General features: G+C 56.9%; 9 protein-coding genes across 9 annotated transcripts; 4 read left to right on the top strand and 5 right to left on the bottom strand.

The window, feature by feature from the left end:
- Positions 1–429: 429 nt before the first annotated feature.
- EX895_001254 (uncharacterized protein) lies at positions 430–2,085 on the bottom strand (the record flags this gene model as incomplete). The annotated part of the gene is made up of 3 exons (XM_029881853.1): positions 430–1,046; positions 1,316–1,506; positions 2,036–2,085. The coding sequence occupies 3 exons, from the start codon at positions 2,083–2,085 to the stop codon at positions 430–432; spliced, it is 858 nt and encodes a 285-aa protein (XP_029741941.1).
- A 1,934-nt stretch (positions 2,086–4,019) lies between these two features.
- Positions 4,020–5,003, top strand: EX895_001253 (uncharacterized protein; the record flags this gene model as incomplete). Its single annotated transcript, XM_029881852.1, has 1 exon — positions 4,020–5,003. The coding sequence occupies one exon, from the start codon at positions 4,020–4,022 to the stop codon at positions 5,001–5,003; it is 984 nt and encodes a 327-aa protein (XP_029741940.1).
- A 1,770-nt stretch (positions 5,004–6,773) lies between these two features.
- Positions 6,774–7,653, top strand: EX895_001252 (uncharacterized protein; the record flags this gene model as incomplete). The annotated part of the gene is made up of 2 exons (XM_029881851.1): positions 6,774–7,038; positions 7,340–7,653. 2 exons carry the CDS (start codon positions 6,774–6,776, stop codon positions 7,651–7,653), a joined length of 579 nt encoding a protein of 192 aa, XP_029741939.1.
- A 2,182-nt stretch (positions 7,654–9,835) lies between these two features.
- Positions 9,836–11,575, top strand: EX895_001251 (uncharacterized protein; the record flags this gene model as incomplete). Its single annotated transcript, XM_029881850.1, has 2 exons — positions 9,836–10,315; positions 10,451–11,575. The coding sequence occupies 2 exons, from the start codon at positions 9,836–9,838 to the stop codon at positions 11,573–11,575; spliced, it is 1,605 nt and encodes a 534-aa protein (XP_029741938.1).
- Positions 11,576–11,871: 296 nt separating this feature from the next.
- On the bottom strand, positions 11,872–12,510 carry EX895_001250 (uncharacterized protein; the record flags this gene model as incomplete). Its single annotated transcript, XM_029881849.1, has 1 exon — positions 11,872–12,510. One exon carries the CDS (start codon positions 12,508–12,510, stop codon positions 11,872–11,874), a length of 639 nt encoding a protein of 212 aa, XP_029741937.1.
- Positions 12,511–13,284: 774 nt separating this feature from the next.
- On the bottom strand, positions 13,285–17,439 carry EX895_001249 (uncharacterized protein; the record flags this gene model as incomplete). The annotated part of the gene is made up of 1 exon (XM_029881848.1): positions 13,285–17,439. The coding sequence occupies one exon, from the start codon at positions 17,437–17,439 to the stop codon at positions 13,285–13,287; it is 4,155 nt and encodes a 1,384-aa protein (XP_029741936.1).
- A 325-nt stretch (positions 17,440–17,764) lies between these two features.
- EX895_001248 (uncharacterized protein) lies at positions 17,765–20,254 on the bottom strand (the record flags this gene model as incomplete). Its single annotated transcript, XM_029881847.1, has 1 exon — positions 17,765–20,254. One exon carries the CDS (start codon positions 20,252–20,254, stop codon positions 17,765–17,767), a length of 2,490 nt encoding a protein of 829 aa, XP_029741935.1.
- A 343-nt stretch (positions 20,255–20,597) lies between these two features.
- Positions 20,598–21,485, top strand: EX895_001247 (uncharacterized protein; the record flags this gene model as incomplete). Its single annotated transcript, XM_029881846.1, has 2 exons — positions 20,598–20,969; positions 21,057–21,485. 2 exons carry the CDS (start codon positions 20,598–20,600, stop codon positions 21,483–21,485), a joined length of 801 nt encoding a protein of 266 aa, XP_029741934.1.
- Positions 21,486–21,585: 100 nt separating this feature from the next.
- On the bottom strand, positions 21,586–22,268 carry EX895_001246 (uncharacterized protein; the record flags this gene model as incomplete). Its single annotated transcript, XM_029881845.1, has 2 exons — positions 21,586–22,110; positions 22,236–22,268. The coding sequence occupies 2 exons, from the start codon at positions 22,266–22,268 to the stop codon at positions 21,586–21,588; spliced, it is 558 nt and encodes a 185-aa protein (XP_029741933.1).
- Positions 22,269–22,766: the final 498 nt, after the last annotated feature.

Genomic DNA, 22,766 nt, shown 5'->3' with positions numbered 1-22,766 from the left:
AAGTAAAGCGCGTGTCTGTCTGCGTTTGTGTGTGCTTTTGATTTTGGTAAATTTGGAGGGACAAGTGTTGGTCTGTGAGAGAGACAGAAGGGAGAGGTCGAAAAAACTCAGGCAGCAGCGCAGTTCAGACACAAAGCACGTCGCACGTCGCTCACGCGTCTCAGAGGTTGATCATTCAATAGATTGTCTCATATCTTCCCACAGCATCGAGATCATAGCTTGTTGATCAAGAGCATGCACGTCTGGGCGTAGCCAAGGGCTGTGGCAGGCCAGAAACTACCGTAGGCCGGGTCGAAGCTGTTGCCCCGCTGTCAAGTGAGCGCGCGCAGCGTCTCGGAAGCGCAGTGACGAGAGGTTTGATGTAAAGTCAAGAATTCGATTGTGTATCGAGCTACTGAGGTGAAAGACAAGACGGTGAAATTGGACTTTCTAACCAATGATGAGCTTGTTCTCGGGGTCGTTGAAGTCGTACTCGGGCACCTCGAGGTTGAGAGGAGCAGGTCCCTTGCGAGCACGTCCCGAGATGTCGTAGTGCGAACCGTGGCAGGGGCAGTACCAGCCGCCATAGTCACCCGCCTCGCCGATGGGCACACAACCCAGGTGGGTGCACACGCCCAGCATGACGAGCCACTCTGGTCGCTTGGTGCGGTCCGAGTCCTTCTGAGGGTCACGAAGCTTGGAGATGTCGACGGCGTTGGCCTCGTCGATCTCCTCCTTGGTGCGGTGACGCACGAACACGGGCTTACCACGCCACTTGATGATGGCGTTTTTGCCCTCGGGGATCGAGTTCATGTCCACCTCGACCTTGGCGAGCGCAAGCACATCTGACGACGCACCCATCGAGGCGAGGAAGTCCGACACCGTCGCCTTGGCACCCGAAGCGGCAATCAGACCCATGGAGCCGACCATGAAGTACGAAAAGGCCTTGTTGCTGTCGACGCTCTTGGCGCGGTAACCGGAGAAGTCGGGGACCTGGTCAGGCTGGGAGGCCTGGAGACTTCGCGACGACGACGACATGTAACGGGGCTGGCCAATGGTGGGAAGGGCTGAAGGAGGCAAGAACAGAAGGTAGATGAAGGGTTAGCGATGTTGTCACAGGTCCAAGGAGGAGTCGGGCTGAGAAAGGGTCCGCCAGTGGAAGCGTGCAAGTCCCGCTGAAGAGTCTCTTCAGAATCTGCAAAGTGAACGTTGAATGCGACCGGCAGAGAGCGAGAGGCGTCTCGGGCTTTGCTGGGTGTGCACCGACTGTTGAGGCTCGAAAGCGTGACTGCGATGGGCTCGCATGCTTCTGGTTGACAGGTTGCGATCTACTCACCATTGACGCCAGATCGGGAGCTGAGGACGCCGTTCGAGTTTCGAAGTTGGGATGCCCATTTGGGAACCTGGTGGGAGTCAGATCGAAGGGAAGGGCCATGTCCGTGAGCGTGAGGGTCGGCAGGAGCGCGCACGGCGAAGTTGATGCCGGCAGCGACGGGAGTACCGTTGTAGGCGGTGGCCGCGGTAGGACTGCAACGCGCCGCGTGACGAATACGCACAAGTGGGGGGGAGAGTGAATGGAGCAGATGTTAAGAAGGATGGTCGCAGCAGGTCGTGTATGTATTGGTTCGAGCACAGCGGTTGGTGACGGAATGGAGGCCATCATAGATGCAACATAGAGGTGGTGTAGGCGGTGGTCGGAATGCGTTCGCGTTCAGCATTGTATGAGTGCGCCAATGGAGCAGAGAGTTGATGGATAGATATGGAGAGACAAAGTGAAAGAGAGATTTGACAGGTTAGCTTTCAGCTCATTGCAAAGTACCAAGCAAAGGCGGCAAAAGAACGAAGCAGAGCCTGCAACGGAGCGGATGCGGGACCAGAAGTATCATAACCAACAGTCGTGTAGCTTTAGAATGCATGATATGCCTGTTCCGCTAGTGCTTTCACTGCAGTCTGTCGTCACTGCATTGCTGATTGCGTTTCGCGACTTTGGTGTCGATGCTGTGGGGGAAAGACAGGGCGAGCGACAAAAAGCCTCAGCGAGGGCTGCACTACGTACGGAAGGTTGATGGCCTTGCGGAAGGCACCACGAGCGACGGGGGCAGCCATGATGAAGGATGGAGTTGGTGACGGTCCCGAGGTGGTATAGGTGAGGAGGTGGTCAAGAAGAAGAGCTGTTCAAGGTGTCTGCGACGATCAAGACCAGCCAGTCTTGCTAGCGTGCTCTGCGATAGCGACCAACGTTGATTGCTCAAGCCGCCCTCACCTCACTCAACTCGCGCTGGAGCCGGCGACGAATTTCGACAGAGCTTCCAACGAGAAGAAATCCAAGAAAATCCGACTTGAGGCGAGCAGAGGGTCAGCCGGGACTGCTCCTCCAGCCGTCACTTAATTTCAAAGTTGCCAATTCAAACAACGCGGATTGGACGGGGTGATCAGACTTGCCTTGCTTTTTCGAGATTCCTGACAAATGTCGACCGTTACGATTGTTCAGCATTTTTTCGCGCGAGACACAGTGTTACCGGCCACGCCCGGAATCAAAATTCGAGCCATTTCACAGCAATGTACTGTACACGTGACTGGGAACTGGGAGGAATAATGCTGACAAAGTGCGAAGAGCCAAGAATCCCAGCCTCCTGACGGTCTGACATTCTGAGAATTTTGCACAGCGTCCCTTAGGCGATGATGGCACGGCAGCGAGCAATAGGTAGCGTCTTGGACATTTGCTGCATGGACAGAAGTGAGACCCTGTGTGGTGCGCTTTCCTTGCGGCAGGAAGGATGGTAAGATAAAGATGGTAGGCTGGTCATGCTGTTGGTGCCAAAAGACGGTCGCGCCACGAGGACGAGTTGTACGTACCCTGTCTCGTGGTGATGTTGGACCGGAGTGTTCTCGGGGGGACCCACCTAGAGGACGTCGGTGATGACCAAGAAACAAGATGCGGTCTCAGGTCAAAAGCTTCGCTACTGTACGTACTGTCACTTCCGAGTCATTCAGAAACCTTCCCTTTCTTCTTAGCAGGACTCGAGTCAGTGTCGATCTTGCGGTTGTTAGGCGTACAGTCGACATTCACTCGTCAGCGGACCGCACAGGACCATGACCCTTGCAATGCCACATTCTCGAGCAACCATAGTCATCCAGAGGCAGAGAGTAGATGTATCTGCGTGGGAGGAAGAAGGAGCTTTCATTATCTCAGTGACCACCGAGTCAAGTCGGACTTGTTTCCAGCTCGGTCTTCTATCATGCGAGATCTGACCGAGAGGGCCGTTGAGAGGTTTAGAATTTCGTCAAGAAGAAAACAAGCATTGCGAAAAGTGAAGCCCGGCGCAATTTCTTGGCTCTGCACGACCAAAGAAAAGGGACAACAGCGGACGTCCGGCTGTGGCGGGTCACCGAAAGCCAAGGACGAGTGAAGAGCCGCTTGCTGTGAACTGGCGAGTCACTTTCCGGCAACTGAAATTGAAGAGGGAACGAAGAAATCTGATTCGACCTGATTTAGACAGCCGGCCGGCCTCTGCCGTGGCTCGGTGCATTTGTCTCTTATGCTTTTTTACCCCAAGTGAGGAGAAGGCAGCGAGCGGGGTTGGGCTGCAGCTTCCAAAGCGTTTTCTGCGACAGCAGCAGCTTACGTAGAAGAAAAATCGCTCGAGCCACGCTAGACTTCCGAGGAAGAAGGTAGCAGCAGCAGCAGCAGCGCAAGAAGAAAAGGCAAATTAAGACTAAGCTTTGGAACCCACTTTTTCTTCTTCTTCGGCAGACACAGCGCCAGGGTGGCGCAACGTGAGCTCTGGCTGCTCTCCTCCGTACTCGCGCTCTCTGCGCTCTCTCAGATTGTGTCAATCTCAAGTCTGACTCGGCAAAGCAGCAACGCAACTTGAGCTAAGCGTCCCGCTCTTTTCTTCTCGTCGAGGCCTATCCCCAGTCGCTCGTTCGCTCGCGCAGAAGCCAGAGACAACCTTGGCCGTCACCATTCATCTTGCTTCCACACCACATCATACCCCCACTTTTCACACATACACACACATACCCCTTCTCGATCGAAGATGTCTGCCGAGAACCCAACCATCCTGCCCGCCACCAACGGAGCTGGTGCCGCTGCCACTGCCGCTCCTGCCCGCACTAACGGCTCCGCCCCGAAGAGCGATGCCAACCTCGGCACCTTTGGCGTCAAGTCCGGTCTCGCCCAGATGCTCAAGGGCGGTGTCATCATGGACGTCGTCAACGCTGAGCAGGCCCGCATCGCCGAGGACGCCGGTGCATGCGCCGTCATGGCGCTCGAAAAGATCCCCGCCGACATCCGTGTTGAGGGTGGCGTCGCCCGCATGTCGGACCCTGCCATGATCAAGGAGATCCAGGAGACCACCACTGTCCCCTGCATGGCCAAGGTGCGCATTGGCCACATTGTCGAGGCCCAGATCCTGCAGGCCATCGGCGTCGACTACATCGACGAGTCCGAGGTGCTCACCCCCGCAGACGACCAGCACCACATCAACAAGCACAACTTCAAGGTCCCCTTCGTCTGCGGTGCCAAGAACCTCGGTGAGGCGCTCCGTCGTATCTCGGAGGGTGCTGCCATGATCCGAACCAAGGGTGAGGCCGGTACCGGCAACGTTGTCGAGGCGGTTCGTCACCAGCGCACCATCCAAGGCGAGATCAAGCGCGTCTCTTCGATGAGCGACGAGGAGCTCTACGCCTACGCAAAAGACATCCAGGCTCCCTTCCACCTGCTCAAGGAGACCGCCCGCTTGAAGCGTCTGCCTGTCGTCAACTTTGCCGCCGGTGGTATCGCCACGCCCGCCGACGCTGCCCTCATGATGCAGCTTGGCAGTGACGGTGTCTTTGTCGGCTCGGGTATTTTCAAGGGCACCAACCCCGCTCAGCGTGCGCGAGCCATTGTCGAGGCTGTTACCCACTACAACGACCCCGCCAAGCTCGCCGCTGTCTCGGAGAACCTTGGCGAGGCCATGGTCGGTCTCAACATTACCAAGGACATCAAGGGTGGCCGTCTTGCTGACCGCGGCTGGTAAATACCACATCGCCTGTGCGTTCAGCGTCCTGAGCTGTGAAAGGCAGTGAACGTGCAGACAAAGTACCTGCTCGGACTGCCAGGCTGTCTCCCCTCATAGATATGTTCCCCATCCTTCCCAGCGGCTTTCCCACCTTGCTTGCGATCACCACGCTGTCTCTTCCATTGTCTCTGCATTCCAAAATTAGTTGGCCTCTCTCTTATTCCATCTTCTCCCCTTCAACGGTCTCTCCTTGTAGTATTAGCAAGTGTCACACACACAAACGCCCATAATCTATCTTCTGTCTGGCATGCAACTCCGAGTGTGCAAGTTATGTGTGACAAAGCCATCAGTCACAGGCGAGTTACCTCTGGTGACCCTCAAGTCGGCGAACACAGTTCGAGACATGCTCAAACGCCACCACAGTGCCGATCTTACAGTTGGGGGCCGGACGGTAAATGAGATCTGGACCCGATGCTTTGGAACGGTGGATAGACAAATCGGGCGTCGGAGTTGCAAGGAGCCTTGGTCCGAAAAGGCGACCCACAGAGTTTCGTGTGCTTACTCTGCAGCAGCAGATGAGAGAACGACATGTGCGAGCCTGCAGGGACTGCAAAGGATCAGCGAGCGAGCAAGCTAGCTGCTGCGAGCCGTCGGTCGATGTCGCCAAAAAACGGGGTTCGACTTGCCGGTGCGCTGCTGCCGAAAAAGGCTGCTCTCAAACTGTTGCTGACACCCTCGCCCTCACGTATCGGTCGGTCCTTTGATCACGGCGAGACTATGCTGGTCAGCTTTTTTTTTCTTTGCCCTCGGGTCTCTCTTCGTTTGCATCGTCCTTCTCGCCCTGCAGCAATCACAACGATGATCACTGGGTCTGTCTCCATCAAAGTTGCGTTCAGTCGGTCGATACGGTCCAATCTCCACGGCTTGCCCTTGCTGTGCTTCCGCTGAGTCGAGTAGATTTTGCGCACAACAAGCACTTTGAGTCTGGCTGATTGTGCAGCAGAGAGAAAAGAGGATCGCTCTTGGCATGGGCTGCCGCGTCTGCCTTTTTTGTTCTTTGGTTGGCTTCTTTTTGCAGGTCCTGTAAGCGGTGGAGCCGTCCGCATCAGAACAAGTTTCGGACCAATTCATTTCGGGAGACAAAACAACATTAACAATGCCGTAAAGCGGCGCGCGCGGCTGCCCTGATTCCCATTCCCTCGAGAAATCGAAAATTGATGCTGCGATGATGCAGGGATCTGCTGCTGCAGCTCTGTACTGTACTGGACAGCGGCATCTGACCAGCATCCTCACACTTATCATTCCAACCCGGTATTTTTCTCGTTGCCGCTCCTCTTCTCGCTTGTTTGTTCTGACGGTTTCCCGTCTGTCCATTTGTTCGACCATCCGTCCGTGCCCTCTTACAGACTTTCAGTGATTTACATGTGTCTGAGCGTCATTTTGCCGCCCTGTTTTCGCGGAGTGCCGCTGCTGTTTGTTTTTGTGCATTTTGTCCAAAACATCCCAGGTGCCATAGAATATCGCTCTCTCTCGCTGCTGCTCTGTTGTTTTGCCGTCGGAAGCTGAGACTGCTTCCTCGCTCGCCCTCCGCTTCTGGCTCCAGCCCTGAGTTGGAGAATCTCTCTGTCTTTCCGCATCCTACTGATTCAACCTTCGCGCCCATCCCTGGTGATTTTCTCTCTCTCTCTTCACCTCGGTCTCCTTTCCACCACCATCTCCTTCCTTCCCGCTCGTCATTTTACCCTCGTCTCCGCCGTTGTCGTACGACCCTATTCACACACCCTCAAGATGAAGTTCAGCATCTTCCCCGTCGCGCTCCTCGCCGCCGTCGCCGCTACCGGCGCCATTGCCCAGGACAGCTCGGTCGCCTCGTCCACCTCGGCATCTGCTACTAGCTCGTCGTCGGCTAGCAGCGCTTCGCCCACCTCGGCCTCGTCGAGCTCAGCTTCGAGCGGAGGCCCCGCCAGCGGTGTGTGCGACCCTCTCGGTGGTAACCCGCGTTCTCGCCCTGCTGGATGCCCTTACTCCACCACCAGCCTGCCTCCTTACAACCGTGAGTATGCAACACATACATCGTCGTCCAGCGGCATTCGTCTCATGGCGCCCACGTAGCACATAGAGTACAGCAAATCCGCGTCTGGTTACGCTCGCAAAACATCGATTTTCGTTTGCGCGTGGTAGACCCCGAGCGTGCACTGCTGAGTGCATTGTCAGTCCTAAGCACCTTGAGACTTACTTACTAACCAAGCCTCTATGATTGTCTTTGTGCCTTACGAACCGCCAACTCCTGGACTCCGGATGCAATTTATCGTCCATCTGTCGCACCTCGACTCGATCTCTTTCACATCCATCAGTCAGCTCGCTGATCTCGTACTTCATCTACGGCTACACCCGTGGTCCCGAGGCAAAGTCGCCCGAGGAGGTCGCAAACCAAATGGCCGGCTCGGTTCTGCAGTACTACCCTACGCTTGTCACCCCCCGCTCTGACCTGTCGCAGTCGTTTTACTCGGCCATCTCGGCCACCATCGAGGCTGTCCGCCACGGCAAGCTCAATGAGTCGGATCTGCACGATCCCAACGCTGCCGTTCCCGCTGCCGTTCCCGAGCACCTCGTTCAGTGGGGTGTTGCCGCCGCTGCCATTGTCGCTGCTGGTGCCATTGCTCTCTAAATGCCCTGCGTTTGCATGCCTGACTCTCCGAAAGCGCTCCTCTGATCCCACGAGTTCGATGCGGCTGTGAGACGTGACTTGCAGCAGGCACTGTTCACACTCCGCCGGCCAGCTGGCGGAGTGCAGAAGAAAAGGGTCCGAGACCGCTCCGGCAACGTTTTTTACTCACTGCAAACATGTATAGTTGATTGCACGTCGACGCTCCTTCCTTCCTGCAGTGCTTCTCTTGCCGCTTGCTACTAAAGTTCAAGCAACTTCGTTTTTCTTTACGGCGTTCCTTCGCAATCTTCACACTAGATTCGTTTCTATGCGTGTCAGTGTGATGGGACAAGTGACGGTCCCTTTCGACCTTTCGTGAAGAACGTGTTCGCCGCGCCGACGGTGAACAAGACTTGACTCCGAATTTGGCTGAACGATTGAGCTGGCCCCCAAGCAAAGAGGGATGATTTTTCGACAAAGGCATAGAGACGTGAGTCAGGAAGACAAAGCGACAGCGTGCAAGACTGTCGACTTGGCGACGTTTCCAATCGATCCTCCTTTTGCTTTGATCGCGACAATGCCTTAATCCGCTTGACTTTGGCGCTGCAGAGCAAGTTTAACGTTAACCTTTCCGCACTTTTCTTCACCCTGTAGCTTGAGTGGACTCTTCTCCCTGGCCAGAGTATCGTCGGTGTTGACACCCGCCCCAGTGACTGGCCATTGCCCATCCTCTCACTTTGTTTGCAGAAGGCGCTTGCAAGCGCCGTTTTCGACAAATGAAGTCAAAGCGCACTTTCGCACACGCACAATCCGCCGTTGCGTCCGCATCGACCGACGAGCGACTGCAACCGTGACTTGTCAGCGTCGCGGAGACGCCGAGCAAGCGTTTGCGTGCAGGGAGCCGTGCACTATGTACTGCCTTCGGTCGTGATGTGGGGAACTCAGCCTTTTGTCATGAAGTCACTTGAAGCTGTTGCTTTCGCCCCTTCTCGCTCCTCCTTTTCCTCCCTCTCTCGCTTGACTTCATCAGACGATTCTTGTCTGTTTCCTTTCGTTTCCCTCCCTTTCGTTTCCTTCCAACTTACCAATCGGTCTGCAACTTGTCGTCGACGCACCTCACCTGTCCATCATCTCGAAGCATTCCCAACTCAGTCGCTGCTTCTCGCCTGCAACATGGCAGCGACAACCACGGCTCCATCTTCAAGTACATCAATTAGACCTGCACCGGCCAACAAGGCGCAGACTGCGAGCTGCTTTCCGACCTCCTCGCGCACATCCACCACCAGTTCTGCTTCTGTCTCCTGTGGCTACAGCTCCGAGACAAGCACTCTTGCGGTCCCCTTGAAGCTGGCCTATTTGCGCTGGTCGCCGGTCTGCGTCAAATGCAACGCACTTATAAGACCACTGGAACGACGCGACGGATCTTCGACTGCGCATCAGCCTGCTTCGCCTGGCGCGCCCTCGTGTGGGCATACGCACGGCACCGGGGATGGCAAATGCTTCATGCCACAACTCGACAAGATTGGGTACGCTTTCGAGAGATGCTTCTTAGAGATGCGACAGTTTGTCAGATGGGACTCGGCCCACGATTGCCTTGGCATTGATGACTGCTTTCGGGGCACTATCGATAGACGCCTCCGCCAGTTTGGCTATATCGAGGATGCTAAAGGTGTCAGAAAAGGACTTGACGATCCAGATTACTCGGTCTTCACATGCAGCCATGTCTGTTGCACTCCCAAAACCAGCACCACCTCGTCCACCACCGCCACCGCCAAGAAGAGCAGCAAGAACAACAACACGTCCAGCACTGCCGGCGCTGCTAAACATTCCTGCCCTATCCCCCCCACCAAGCAGGTCTGCTCAGCTCTCAATAGTATCAGTACGCTCAAGTCCATGTGCAATCCTGAGAGCAGCCCAACTTCAATCAAGCAAAAGACTTCTCTTGTGGTCAAAGCAGCTACCCGCCCCGTCAGTTGTTCTGGCGATAAACTCGCTTTCCGGGCTGCTGTCGACTCCAACAAGGTTTCTGCCCCCCCCCCCCCCCCCCGCCAACACAACAGCAGCCGCACCAGCCGCATCAGCACCGGTAGACGATGCAACTATTTCTGCCCGTAAACGATCTAAAATACCAGAGCAAAATCCGGCCGCTTCTCTGCTATCCGATTGCCGACGCTTTGACAGCTTTGCTGAGTCCAATGCCGAGATGCGCAGTTACATGTCGCACGACGCTAATCTCGCCGAGGTCATACGCGAACTCGACCGTGCCGTCCTTCGCCTGGGAGCAAGTGGCGGCGAAAGCCTAGTGTGGCTCGAACTAGCCGGCTTAGTTGCGCTGCTCAATTTCGCGGCTGCTTTCTTCATGGACGGTGCCGACCTTATGGAGGGCTACATGCAAGAAAAGCTTGGCAATGGCATGGTGCAAGAATGTTTCGATTATATCTATGCCAATCGAGCCGACTACATGGAGGCGGAGGAATATCGCAGTGAAGGATGTCCCGGGGGCAAAAGGGGAGACCTGCTGGAACGCCAAAACAGGAGGATTCGCATCTTCAACTCGTTCAACAGGATGGCGCCTGATGTGACGGATCTCAGGGACGGCGTACAGACGGTGCTGTTCACCTTGGTGTGGATCAACGAGACCGCGTTCAAGGGCTACGACGCGGCCATGTCAGCCACATTGCATGTGGTCATACCCTTGCTGCAGACTGTTGTGGTTCGATGTGCTCGTCAAACGCACGTCATGCATTGGGCTTTTACAAATGCAAAGGCTTTCCAATTGATTCTCTAACCTCAGAAGCCCAAAACGACCGCCTTGCAGGTAGAGCTTCTCATTTTCAGTGCGTCGCTTCAGAACCTGTCTGGATGCGAACTGGCGCTTTTCACCTCCAACGGCTCTGGCAAGCGCGTCAAGGACTCGAAAGGGAAGCGAGGCAAAAGCAAAAAGGGCTGGAACGAAAGCGTTGTCTCTTGCCCGTACGCACTGCATCTCTACACCCTGGCCGTAGCGAACATGGCTTTCGAGACACTGCAAACTTCGGCCCTGGCCGCCAAGGCTAATCTCCTGACCGTCGAGCCTGAGAAGGGCACCCCGGAAAAATTCAAACGAGTGTGTCGCTGCTCGACTGGCACTATGGAAGAATGGGCTCTGCGGACTTCGGGAAACTTGCACAATCCTTTGGCGCTGGTCGAGCGCAAGCAATACAATTGGAAGCCCCACATGCGGGCACTCCAGAGCCGCAAGCAAAGAACGGGCAAGGTCCCAATTCCAGCAAAGACGGACGCTGACAAGCTTGGCGGCAGCAGCAGCCAGCACAAGGTCGAACAGTGGGGACGACTATCGCTGGCCGACATCCTCCGAAAGCGATTCGACGAGTTCGCGCTGCTCAGCATGATGCCTAAAGCGCCAGATGGTCCTTCTTCGAACGGTGGCATGGGGTCGAAGTTGACAGATGGCGCTAGGCTAGCTCAAACGGCTCAAGCGGACACTGGCGTGCCCCGCTGGCAGCCAACAATGTCAAGAAGCATCGTCATGTCGACAAAGGCTGCCATACCGGCATCTAGCCTATATACAGCTACAACCGTCACCACAACCACAGCCATGACGACGACCGCGACCACTTCCACGAAACAACCCCTACCTCCACCCCCACCACCCCCGCACGTGTCCGTAGGACTAGAAGACACATTCAAGTCGGTGTTCGATAAAGAGATATCGTCCAACCCGAAACTCAAGGAAGCGATCTTGGGCGATGTGTCGGACAACGACTACCAGACGCTCCTCACGACGCTGGCGGCGCTGGGCAACACTCCCCTGCCGCACCCGATGATGAGCGACGACGAGTTGGCCTCGTGCAAAGTGACGATGGCGGAGCGGTTGGGGCGCGAACACGAGGCGCGAGGACAGGCGGTGGATAGCATTGGCTTGCTTTCCTTTGAAGCGTGATAGAGAAGAGTGTTGACGCGAGACGATCGACAGGAAGGAATTGGCGGCACCAAGATACGGCCGAACGCAGAGAGGGTGTTTACCAGAGATGTAGAAGGAGGCACAACTACGTCGTGACCTCGGACGGCAGTGCATCGGGACATGATATCACACAACGAGCGAAGAACGAGTAGATAACAGAAAACCCAAGAGATGACATTCAAAGGACCAAGAGTACCAAACAACAGCAATACAACCAAAAGAACATAAAACCCCCAGGGAAACGTACAATCCCGCCTTGAGCCTCGGAGACCGCTTCACACCCAATGTGACGGAGGCTCGAGCTCTGCCTCCTCCAACCAGTCATGGCAGTCCCACATGATGCCGGTGAACAGCATCATCCAGCCCTCGTCGACTGGCCCTGCCGGCACGCCCGTGCCCGAGCCCTGCTTGCCTTGCACGCCGGCCTTACCCGCGCCCTGTCGCAGGCCCATGTGGGCAGCGGTGTGAGACTCCACGGCGAGGACAAGCGCCGACGGGAGCTGGACGAGCGTCAGCAGCATGCCGGCTGCATTGAGGAGTGCGAGCCAGAGGGTGTCGACCGCCGTAGGGCCCAAGCAGGCGACCAACGTGAGTGCAACAGTTCGGGTGAGCGCGTGTGCCGTATGTCCCGCGCCCGCAGCGGTAGGGGTGCTGCCGCTAGGGTGTGAGGTAGTCGTGGGGATGGGGGTGGGGGTGGACAGCTTTAGCGGTGTGAACGGCGCTGTGGTTGCAGGGGTGGCGCGGAGCACGGGCGACGACGTGTACGACGGCAGTGGCGTAGCAATCGCCGACGAGGACGAGGACGAGGACGATGACGATGTTGACCGTGCGGGTGGTTCCGCTTTGGACGCCGGAGCGAGTTCGGTGTACGGCGGGGGTGGTAGCGTAGTGGGCGAGGGTGGTGCGCTCGACATGGTGTGTGGCAATGCTGCGAGCGTGCTTTGACGCGTTGGGACGGATGCAACTGTCGCTGTGAGCTGCCTGGAGCACGCACGAGGAGGAGTACTGTAGTACAGTCGCGCGAAGAAAGACCTTGGCGTGCCCACTTGACCAGGAGCGTTACGCAGAGTGTTTCGCGGTGACTGCTTGTGGCCTTCGCTGGTGTTATGAGTGGCGGTCGAGATGGTGGTAGTGGCAATAATGATCGCCGCTGGGACGGTGGTCCGATGCCAAGCATTGATCAAGGCGAGGAGCAAGCGGTCACAGCGCTAGCTAAAATAGCGCACACAGAGCGAACGAGAGAGAGAGATAAGATAAGCGTTCACATTCCTCCCTCCGCATCCTCCCCTGTTGCCTGCCGCTTTTGCCTCTCCCTCTCGTGCCTCTCGTTCTCACAACCCCTTATCCGTTCTCTGAACCGCACACCGCTGATATCCTACGTTTTCTTGGCTCTGTGCTACACAACAAGGTGCTGTGATGTGATCTGTCGAATACGGTGGGGCTGTTCCACGTCAAAAAAAGAGAACAGAAAAATTTACGCCCCGCGCTGCATATCCTGCGCATTTTGACGTGGCGTTGCCTCGGCCCAACTCCCTCTCCCCACTTTTCCGGCGAGCAGGACGTGTCGACAAGCTCGAAGTCAACTTTCTCATCGTGCAACAAAACACACACAAATCAACACGTTTGGTCATCTCTGAACTGAGCATCAAGACTGTATTTCATGCCATCAACCTCGAGTTTGATCGCTGTCAAAGCTGAGCCGCGCCGCTGGCAGCTCCCATGATCGGCAATCCGAACAGCCCTGCCAACTCCCCGAACCTGTCCCCGCCTTCTGACTTCCCCACACCCGCCACTCCATCCTCCCTCGCACCCTGGAGCACGGTCTCGGCCTCTGCAGCCTGCCTCCTTCGGCCCTCCCTCACTCTTCGCTGGTGCTCGCCACAGCTGGCGCACTCGGCTTCCTCCTCGCCCAGACACCTCTGGTGGTAGGAATGCTTGCACATGAAATGCACGCTCGGTAAGTCTAATTGTCCGCCACACGCCGTGCATCGGGTCATCTGGAACACACGTGCCGTGCCCGCATCCGTCAGCTCTGCGATCTCGTGCAGCGTGTCGTCCGTGCTCTGCTTGTACTCTGCGATCGCTGCCGCGTCCTTTTGCGTTGCGCTGGAGATGCCCGAGATGGACGAGACGATAAACTCGCGGATCAGCCCGACGTGCGTGTGTGGGGTCGAGGAGAGCACCTGTACGATCTCGAGCGTCGACATGAGCGAGCGCTCGCGAATCAACGTCAGGACCGAAAGAAGGTCCGACGTGTGTCGTTCGAGCAGTACAGGCGAAGAGACAAGGAATCGCAGCACCAGATCGTATAGCTCCGGTCGAACGGCTCCATACCGACGCAGCGCCGCCATCACTTTGGCACTACTTCTGTCCTCTTCGTCATCATCTGAAGCGAGCGCAGCAGCGTCCATGTGCAGACGTACAACTTCTTCGTACATGCCCATGCGCTCGTATAGCAGGATGAGGCCGTCGTTGAAGTCTTCCATCGAACATAGCATCACTGCATGGCTCGCGTCGTAGGGTAGCGTAGAGTGCTGCTCCAACAGCCGCAGTGCCCTTGATCTCTGCTGCTGTGTGGCATTTTCGCTCGACAATGATGACGAAGACGACGAAAGATACAGCTCAAGCAGCGTATTCCAGATCGACTTTTGGTCTAGCACTTCCTGATCTTCGTAGCCGTCCCCGTCGCCACCAGCGGCGTCCAACCCCAGCTCGCGGAGGGCGCGTTCCACGTCGTCCACCGCCTCCTCTTCTTCTGCCTGCTCGGAGTACGCCGGTGCAGCACCGTTCTTCTCCTGAGCCGGAGAAGCCAGCTTGTTGTCCACAGACGGCTCAGCGTCCATGTCCACAGCCTGGCCCCACCGCGCGAGAGCGACGGTCTCCAAAAAGCGGACAAAGTGGCGAGGGTGCTGGATAAAGTGGGCAAAATAGGTTCGTGGAGAAGGCACCGCGTATGCTTCCATCTTGTCCGCCTCCTCGACGCCGACACCACTTGCATCGCCTTCGGCCAGAGACGCATCCGCATCCACCTCACCTGGCCTTACCGTGCTGGATGGACGTGTTACATTTTTGCCAATACCGCTATCGCTGATAGAGTACGGCTCGGCAAGTGCGGCGGAATGGCGCTGAGTGGGAGTATTGGCACCAGTACCATTGCGCAGGCTTGTCGCGGCAGCAGCAGATTCTTGCGCGCTAGCGTTAACAGGCTGCCCCTGCGTCTTTCCGAACCCCCCAACCTGCAGGTAACTGAGATAAGCTGCAGCGGCCGATTTGGTTGCTGGCTTCTTTGCGTCGCTCTCGCCCGGTTGCAGACCAAACACCTTGTGAGCCGAATCCGGATCCGGTCGGAACGCGCCGGAGCACAGCTCGATGAGCAGCTCGGTCGTCTCATCCGGCAACTCGGACAGCAGCGTTTTTGCATACTGTGCCATGCTAGTGATCGCATCTTGCGCCTCCAGTCCGCGCACGTACAAGAGAGCATCGCGGTAGTCTTTGGCATCCTCGATCTGGATGCGCAGATACTCTCGATGTTCGCCGTATCGTTTAGCGAGGTAGGCAGCGTGTCCAAAGTACCCAGCCTGTCGACACACCTGCATGGCCGTCTCCAGGTCAAACGGCAACTCGTCCCTGTCCTCGGCAGCAGCGCCATCTGCGTCGACGGCGTCGTCGTCCGCATTCTCTGCAGACGCCTTGGCATGGGGCCTTTTGATAAACTTGTCGAGGGACGCAACGTCCTTCAACTTGGTATAGCAATTGAGTAGCAGCGTCGTATGGTCCGAGCTGGCCAGGTTCTGCGCGTGCAGCTCCTGCAAGTAGGTCGTCAAGTTCTTAATGCGCTGTGCGTCCAGAAACCTGCGGATCACAAACGACGGCTGAGTATGCCCGATGGTCTTTACGTACTGCGCCATAGCTCCGTCGTAGTCGCCCTTGTTGTAGAGGTGGTCGCCATAGCGTTGGTAGATGTCTCCCATCAATGCTTCGGTTCTGGCCAGCACGTCAGGGCTCGCAGCGCGCTGCATGTGCGAGCGCGCCAGGTTGACGGCCAGCAGGAAAAGGCTCTTGCGGTAGAGTACGTCGAGTTTCGCCCGCAGCGGCTTTTCGTCCAGCCTGGTCAGCTCGCCCGTATCGGTCAACACAAGCACTTCACCCGCTGGCCCCACCCACGCCTCGCGGATGCCAGACTCAAACGTGCCGCTGAACGCCACCAGCTTGTTGTCCAAGTCGAAGATGGTGATCTTGGCGATCTCGGCCCGGATCATGGACCCCTTGCGCGACGTAGGCGTGGTGAGAGGCGAATCACGATTGCCGATCAAGTTTCGAGACGATGAAGACGAAGCTGAAGAAGGGGTGTAGGGCGGAGAGACAATCACCACCTGCGACGCTGAGAGGTGTATAGAAGATTTAGGACCTTCGTAGGCAAAGCACGCCTCTCGTCCTTCCTGGCCGATCACGTAGATGGCCTCGTCGCGTGCAATGACCATCTTGCCTGCGGTACCCGGGCTGCTGTGCGTATGCACCTGCGAGCTTGACGCACTTGCACCGAAAGTAGCTGTCGATGAGATAGCCGACCGAGGAGGAATCACAGCTGCACAGCCAAGGGCGCCTCCAACATCGTCGAGTACGGCCAGGCTTCCGCCTGCGCCTTTGCCGACGACTACGTATCGCAACACGCGCGAAAGCGTGACGATGAACAGGTGGACAGCCGAGGGTGGCGCTGTTGACTCCAGCTGTGCTGCTGCAACAGCCGCGTTCGCGTTGGCAGCACTTCGAGTATCTCTCGGGCGACCGGCTACACCTTTGCGCCCTTTCGAGCCATGCAGTGCTCTAGGCTCATATGCTGGTGCGGCCGCTGCTGATGTGCCGTTGAGCTTGTTATTCGTGTTACTGGGCGCTGTCGAAGTGGCTGAAACAGGAGCAGCTTCTGAGAAGCCGAGTGCGGTTACTGGCTCGTGCGCGCCAGGATCCGAGCTGGTTGGTTGGAAGACGACCTTGAACTTGGGCAGTGCAGTCGCGGGCGCTGGTCTCGCGGCAGAGGCAGGCGTGGCAATTCCAGCATTACCGGCGGCTGCCATTAGCGCAGACTCGAGACCACGGATGAGTAGCACAGTCCCATCCGCTAGAGCTACAGAGAGATAGGAGAGAGAAGGCGTGTGTGAAATGGCTGCGATAGGATGTGGTCGACTGCCGTGCTGCACTTTGCCTTCTGCCAGCAAGCGCGGGATCCAGGTCACGTTTTGCGCTGCTGACGCTGGAGCGCCGTTTTGCTGAGCTGTAGCAGCACCTGCATCCTGACGCGATGGGTTGCGTCCATTGCGAAGATCCCAGATCCTCAAGATGGGAAAGCGAGAGCTGTCTTCTTCACCGAGTGTCACAACCCTGCCTCGAGCATCGCAAGACAAGTGTGTCACGCGGCCTGCAGCGCCTGCAGACGAGAATGCATCCCACGACGACATTTCTTGGTATGTCTCTGGATCAAGCACCTTGATCTTGCCCTGAATAGTGCCGACCAGCGTGCATGGCTGCTTGCGTGTGGCTTTGGATGCCTTGACCGTCTTGGAGGTGGATGTCGACGGGGCTGCATCAAACTGCAACGAAGAGTCTGCGTCTGTGCCGTTGAGGAAAGCAGAGGGAGGTGGACGGATAGGACATTGGCAAACAGCAGCTACCTCATTTGGATTGCGCAAGGCAGATGGCGCTTTGACAAAGTCGTCCACATCGCGCACGGGAGACGACTCGAAGAACGAGAATTGCCGCCATGCTGGACCAGCCGCTGCCGATGCTGCTGCAGCTGCAGCCGCTGCTGTGCCGACCTCTGCTGCAGGTGTGGCCGCCTTTGCTGGCATGGTGATGGGATCCGTCGGCGAGTAAAGATGACGGTGATAACAATGACGATGGTAGGAGATGGATGTCGTGAGTGTAGTTCAGCGTGGTGATCTGTGCATCCCAACGCCGTTTCTGCTGCGTGCAGTCGAATTGTGGAGCAACGCGTGTTTCGGCCTAACATTCATCAAGAATATCTTTTGGCCAAAGCCCTCCTCTTCCTTTCTTCACACACAACTACGTCTTGGTCCAGGAGCAGCGATCGATGTGGATGCGAGAATGCAATCAACAATGCATGTGTGCGCATGGTTGTGTCTACAAATGCGTGTGTACAGCCGCCAGCCGGCTCTAATTGAGATCGCCACCCAGCCAGGCAAACACCAAAAAGGCAACGCCATACGGCGTAGCCAACCTCTTCAACGCCCAAACCGCTCTCCCGCTCGCCCATGCCCTCGTTCCCTCCTTCCGCAACACTCCCTTTCCTGCGCCTACCCTCCTCAACCCCGCTGCCTGCACTCTTCCTGCCCCACCAACCGGCCCCGAAGACGAAGCAAGGCTGAAATTCACCGGGTTGTTCTTGATCCAAGTCCGCTTCAGTTTGGCTTCCGGTGAATCGGCGGCTCTCCTGCGCGAGGCGAGGGACAGCAGCAGCGTCCTCTGCGCCACGGTGCTTACTTTATCCGCGATGCTTGTCGCTGCGTTAGAGGTGGAGGAGGAGGAGGAGGAGGAGGGTCGAAGATGCTTGTCAACTCCAGCGGCTGTTCGAACGACCTTGTTGTCCAACACCTCCTTGGGGATCTCGGGCAGGAACGGTGCGACGAAGTAGGTGTGCAGCAAAAGCAGAGGAATCGACGTTTGAGATGGGTCGAGTCCGCCAGAATGGAGGCGGTCGAGTTTTGCCGTCGACTGTGCGTGCTCGATGAGCAGTGTCAGGAAGCCAGGTCGTGTTGCGAGTGAAGGTGCAGGGCGTTTCGATGATGCTCTAACCCTCGGTGTCTGGCGTACGGGTCTTTGTTGTTCTGATAAACCCGATCTGCTTGCTTTCCGTTCTAGCAGCGCACGAGAGCTGGTGAGCATCGGTGTAGCTGTTCCGTTCACTCCCTGAGCCGGCCACTTGTTCAAGTCAACAGCACGACGCAGAGGATGCGGTGAGCGAGGGATCATAGCTCGCTCAAAGATCCTCGACATCTTTGTACCCGACGAGTTCTCGGCGCGCAAAACGAGAAAGTCCGGTCGGCGGCGGAAAGCTCTCGGCCCGAGCTCCAACGCCCTAGCAGCTGCATTAGCCCTTGCACCCTTGATATATGATCTTCCTAACGTACCAAAACCGGTGCCCGAGTCGCCTTGACTGGTGTGCGACCTTGCAGATGCAGCAGCGCGCGTCGAGGGCGGGCGGTAGCCAGGTTCGCGCTTCCCCTGCTCCCACTGCTTTCGGCCTTCCCAGATGACGACACGCATTAGCTCGAAGGGTCGGCCGACAAGCTCGTACGAGAATGCGCCGACCGCGCCTCCGACGAGCAGTAGTATGACCGCAACGACGCGTCCTTGCACGGTGCGAGACTGGTTGTAGCTGACATCGGCGTCCGGTACGGATCCCTGGCCTTGTCGGATCCATTGCCCCACCTGCCCTGCATCCTCGATATGCACATCTCCTCCGCTGTGCAGCCCATCGTCGCTCTTTCGCCTTCCGACAACGTTGGACCCATCTGCTTCCTGCTGTGGACTGCCTCTTCCACCGGGCCGAACGATGCCCAATCCGCGTCCATTGAACCAGGCACTGACGCGATCCACCGAGGTCGATGCGAAGAACGCACACCGCCTAGACACTTCAAAGATGAAGAAAAAGCTGCCAAAGCCGACGCTGTCTCGGATCAAGGACAGCGCCAGTCCAGATCCATGCACACCACCGCGCCACCGCTTGAGTCGTTTCTCCCACTCCTGTCTCTTTTCGGGCGACATCGTGAGTCGCTCTCCTACACTCGCGTTGCTATTCCTCGCATTCCGGAGGGACGTAGTGGCCGGCTCAATCAAGGCAACGAGGCGAGCACGAAGGGTAGGTTTGGGAGTGCGTTTGGAGCGTTCGATGGCCTCGTCTTGCACGTCTCTGACGAGTTTATCGCGGGCCAGTGCGGGGGCGAAGGGGAGGATGGCTGCACGTAGAATGGCTCGCCAAGAGATGGTGTTGATCGGGTGATGTGCGGCTCCGCGATGATGCCGATCAGGCCCATTGACGTTGCGCTGGATGACATAGCGCACATTGTCGAGCGGTGCTGAGAGGAAACATTGAGCGGCGCCGGCCACGGCACCGGAAGCCGTCACGATCCACAGCGGCGTCCACTTAGGTTTTCTTTCTTCCAGATCCTCATCGCTGCTCGCCTCATCCTCTGTGCGTCCAGATCGTTCAAGCTGCTTGCGCTGCGATTTCGCCAGAAGCCGACTCTCGGTGATGCTGTACGCTTCGAACAGCGTGAATCCGATGGCCGTGTTGAAGAGAAGTGGGGGGAGCAGCAGATGCGGCAGAAAGTTCGAGTTCTCTCGCCGCAGGAGCGTGCGCAGATATCGCAGGCTGAGCGTGTGACCTTCTCGCTTGGCCATCGCTTCCAGGATGGTCCATGATGATAACTTGACGGGACGAAATAAACGGACCGGGCGTTTGAAGAGGAAGGCGAGCGTGCCAAAAAGTGCCCGAATGACAGCACCGCCAAAAGACTCTTGGCGTGTAGGCTCGCGAGACTTGGAGGATTTGCTGGTCGAGTTGCGACGCTTTGCGACTTTTTTTGTAGTGTCCGCTTCGACGCTCGTGGATGGGCCTGCAGTAGTCGAGGCGGACGACGACATGTTGAGCAGTACTAGGCCTCTCGCCTCGGCCTTTCATGGATTGAGCGGCTTGCTCCTGAGAGATTACGAATAGACCGATGAGATCGTTGAAGCCATGTCGAAGAAGGTGCTATGCTATGCTGGTTCACCGATATATTGTAAGTAAGGAGTGATAAAGGAAAAGAGGAGAGCAAGTGATGGTCTCTCACATGCATGTATGACGGGCACACACCCGGCGCACGAGCCTTTGCGTTTTTTCTCCGAAAACGTCACAAAACGCCAACACAGAAGAGTTTTGGACCCTTGAACGTCCGTCTCGTCTTTCTTCTTCAACCATCATCACCGACCACAACATACAGCCACCATGCGCAGGCGCACCACCGCGTACCATCGCAAACCATCCAAATTAGCTCTCACGCTATCCCTGTTCTTCCTCAGCTCGGTTGCTGCTGCCGCCGCGTCCCCCCAACCACACCTCCGATCATGGAGACCAGACAGCGAACTACCCGGTGCCAAATTCGTGCTTGGAGATGGCAAGAATGAAGGGTCCAAAGTGAAAGGATACGAGGGAGAGTGGCCGTTGTGGTCTTCGTTCAGAAAGGGCAAGACAGGTCAAAGTTCGGATTCATCTACAACACATGCAGCAGCCTCTTCTGGAGGCTCAGCCAATGCGACCACCGCGACAACGCATGTTTGTGCGCCGATTGGAGAGTGCGAGCCGTGTCCGGACGATGTCGTAAGTGTCGATACCCACTCAAGCCTAACGAGGACCTTGTCACTGATTGCAACTCTTGCTTCCATACCCGTTACATTGCGATCGCAGATCCATCTCCCCTACTGCCGGCCATACAACAACCGGCGTCGCGTCGCCTGCAGCCCCGTCACCAACCCAACAGATCCTAAAGCCATCCAATCGGCCCTTACCCTCGCCACCGCCGCCAAAACATCCACCAACTCTACCGCGTCACTCGGCTACGAAGCATGTGGCAAGTCGGCCAAGCAAGAAGCACGAGACTACTTCGAGATGATCGCAGTGATTGCAAGCATCGCCATTTTCTCGGTCTGGGCTTTTGTGCAGAGGCAAAAATTGCTGTTTAGGCGACAGAATCAGCAGTTGCAATCGAGGGTCACGGGGCAACGAAGGGCATCCGGTATCCCACCGCCCGCGTCGCCTGGGGTGAAACGGGGAAAGCTGCAGGGGAACAGGAAGATGCGCGCTGCAAGGTTGGCACATTCTTCCGTTTCTCGTTGATGGACGGTCAACATCTCTTTGTATCGACAACACACACACGAGCAAAAGTAACCATATGGACTGAAGATTCAATTACGAGTTACACGCCTTCATTTGGCATTCAGACGGTGCGGGCAGAAGTAGCATCCCTGCCGACCTCGATCTCGCCCTCTCTGGCCGCGCCCGTGCCCGTCTCGGTTCCCGTGCTCCTACCCACGGTCTCGAGCAGCTCATCCGGCTTCCTAGCCCCGGTGCTCTTCGTGTCCACGCCCGATGCGGTGTGGCTCGCAGAGCCAGCCGAGTTCGCAGCGAGCTTACGCAGGTCCGGCTGGGCCTTGCTGAACTCTGCATTGCGCTCGGTCTGCATCTGGTCGCGTTTCTCCTCGCCGGGCGTGGAGATGCCCTGCTCGGCACCGTTGAGCTGACCGAAGCCGAGCTCGGCTGCGTTGCCCGAGGCGGGGGGAGGGATGGTGGGGATGGAATCGCCCTCGGCGCGTGCTTGGGCGAGTTCGCGTCGGGCGTCCCGTTCGGCGCCGATCTCGGAGCCTAGTGCGGAGGCGCCACCGGGTGCGCGTGCGCCAGCCTTGTTGGGCCCGGACGACGAGCCGGGCAGCGAATGCGAGTGGCGGTCCTGTTGCGATTCAGCCTGTGCATGAGACGCGGAGAGAAGGCAAAAGAAGTCAGTCAACCAGCATTACAGGAGAGGAGATTTGGAGGGGAACCAAGCGCGAACTGGTTGCAAGGTGTGCAAAGGAAGGAGGTTATACGTACAACAGAGTGAGGAGCAGCTTCAGCGCGAGTCATTTTGGCTTTGGTTGGAGAAGGGAGTGGCTTCTGAAAGTTGATGGTTGATAATGTTGACGATTTGCGAATCACGTCGTGGGATAACAGAAGTTGATATTGAACACTGTCGTTGTCCTTTTTGCCTTGGTTATATAGTCTCTCACACAGCTTCACAGCGAGCTCTTCAAGGCGAATGCCGTTCAGCTGTACCACTCCGAGCGCACACTCTTCTGCTCTTTGCTGGGAGCGTTCGTGTGGCGAGCCTGTTCTCATCGACTGCAAGCTTTGCTATAGGCACAATTGCGCAACGATGTGCAAAGCTGACAAAACCAACACTCCACCCAATCTCCTAGCTTCTCTTCTCACTCCCTCTCTCGCCTTGCACTGTCAGACACGGTCGCACGAATGCCAACCTGCTCGTTCGGGTGACTTCACACAGACATCGGCTGTACTCTCTCCACTTTCCTCCTCAGCGATGAATCATCAAAAACAAAAGCTTTATTTTTTAACCTAAAGAAT

Source organism: Sporisorium graminicola, chromosome SGRAM_10 (assembly GCF_005498985.1).
Source record: "Sporisorium graminicola strain CBS 10092 chromosome SGRAM_10, whole genome shotgun sequence".
NCBI lineage: Eukaryota > Fungi > Basidiomycota > Ustilaginomycetes > Ustilaginales > Ustilaginaceae > Sporisorium > Sporisorium graminicola.
Note: the sequence above shows the minus strand (reverse complement) of the source record. Positions and strands in the feature narration are given on the sequence as shown.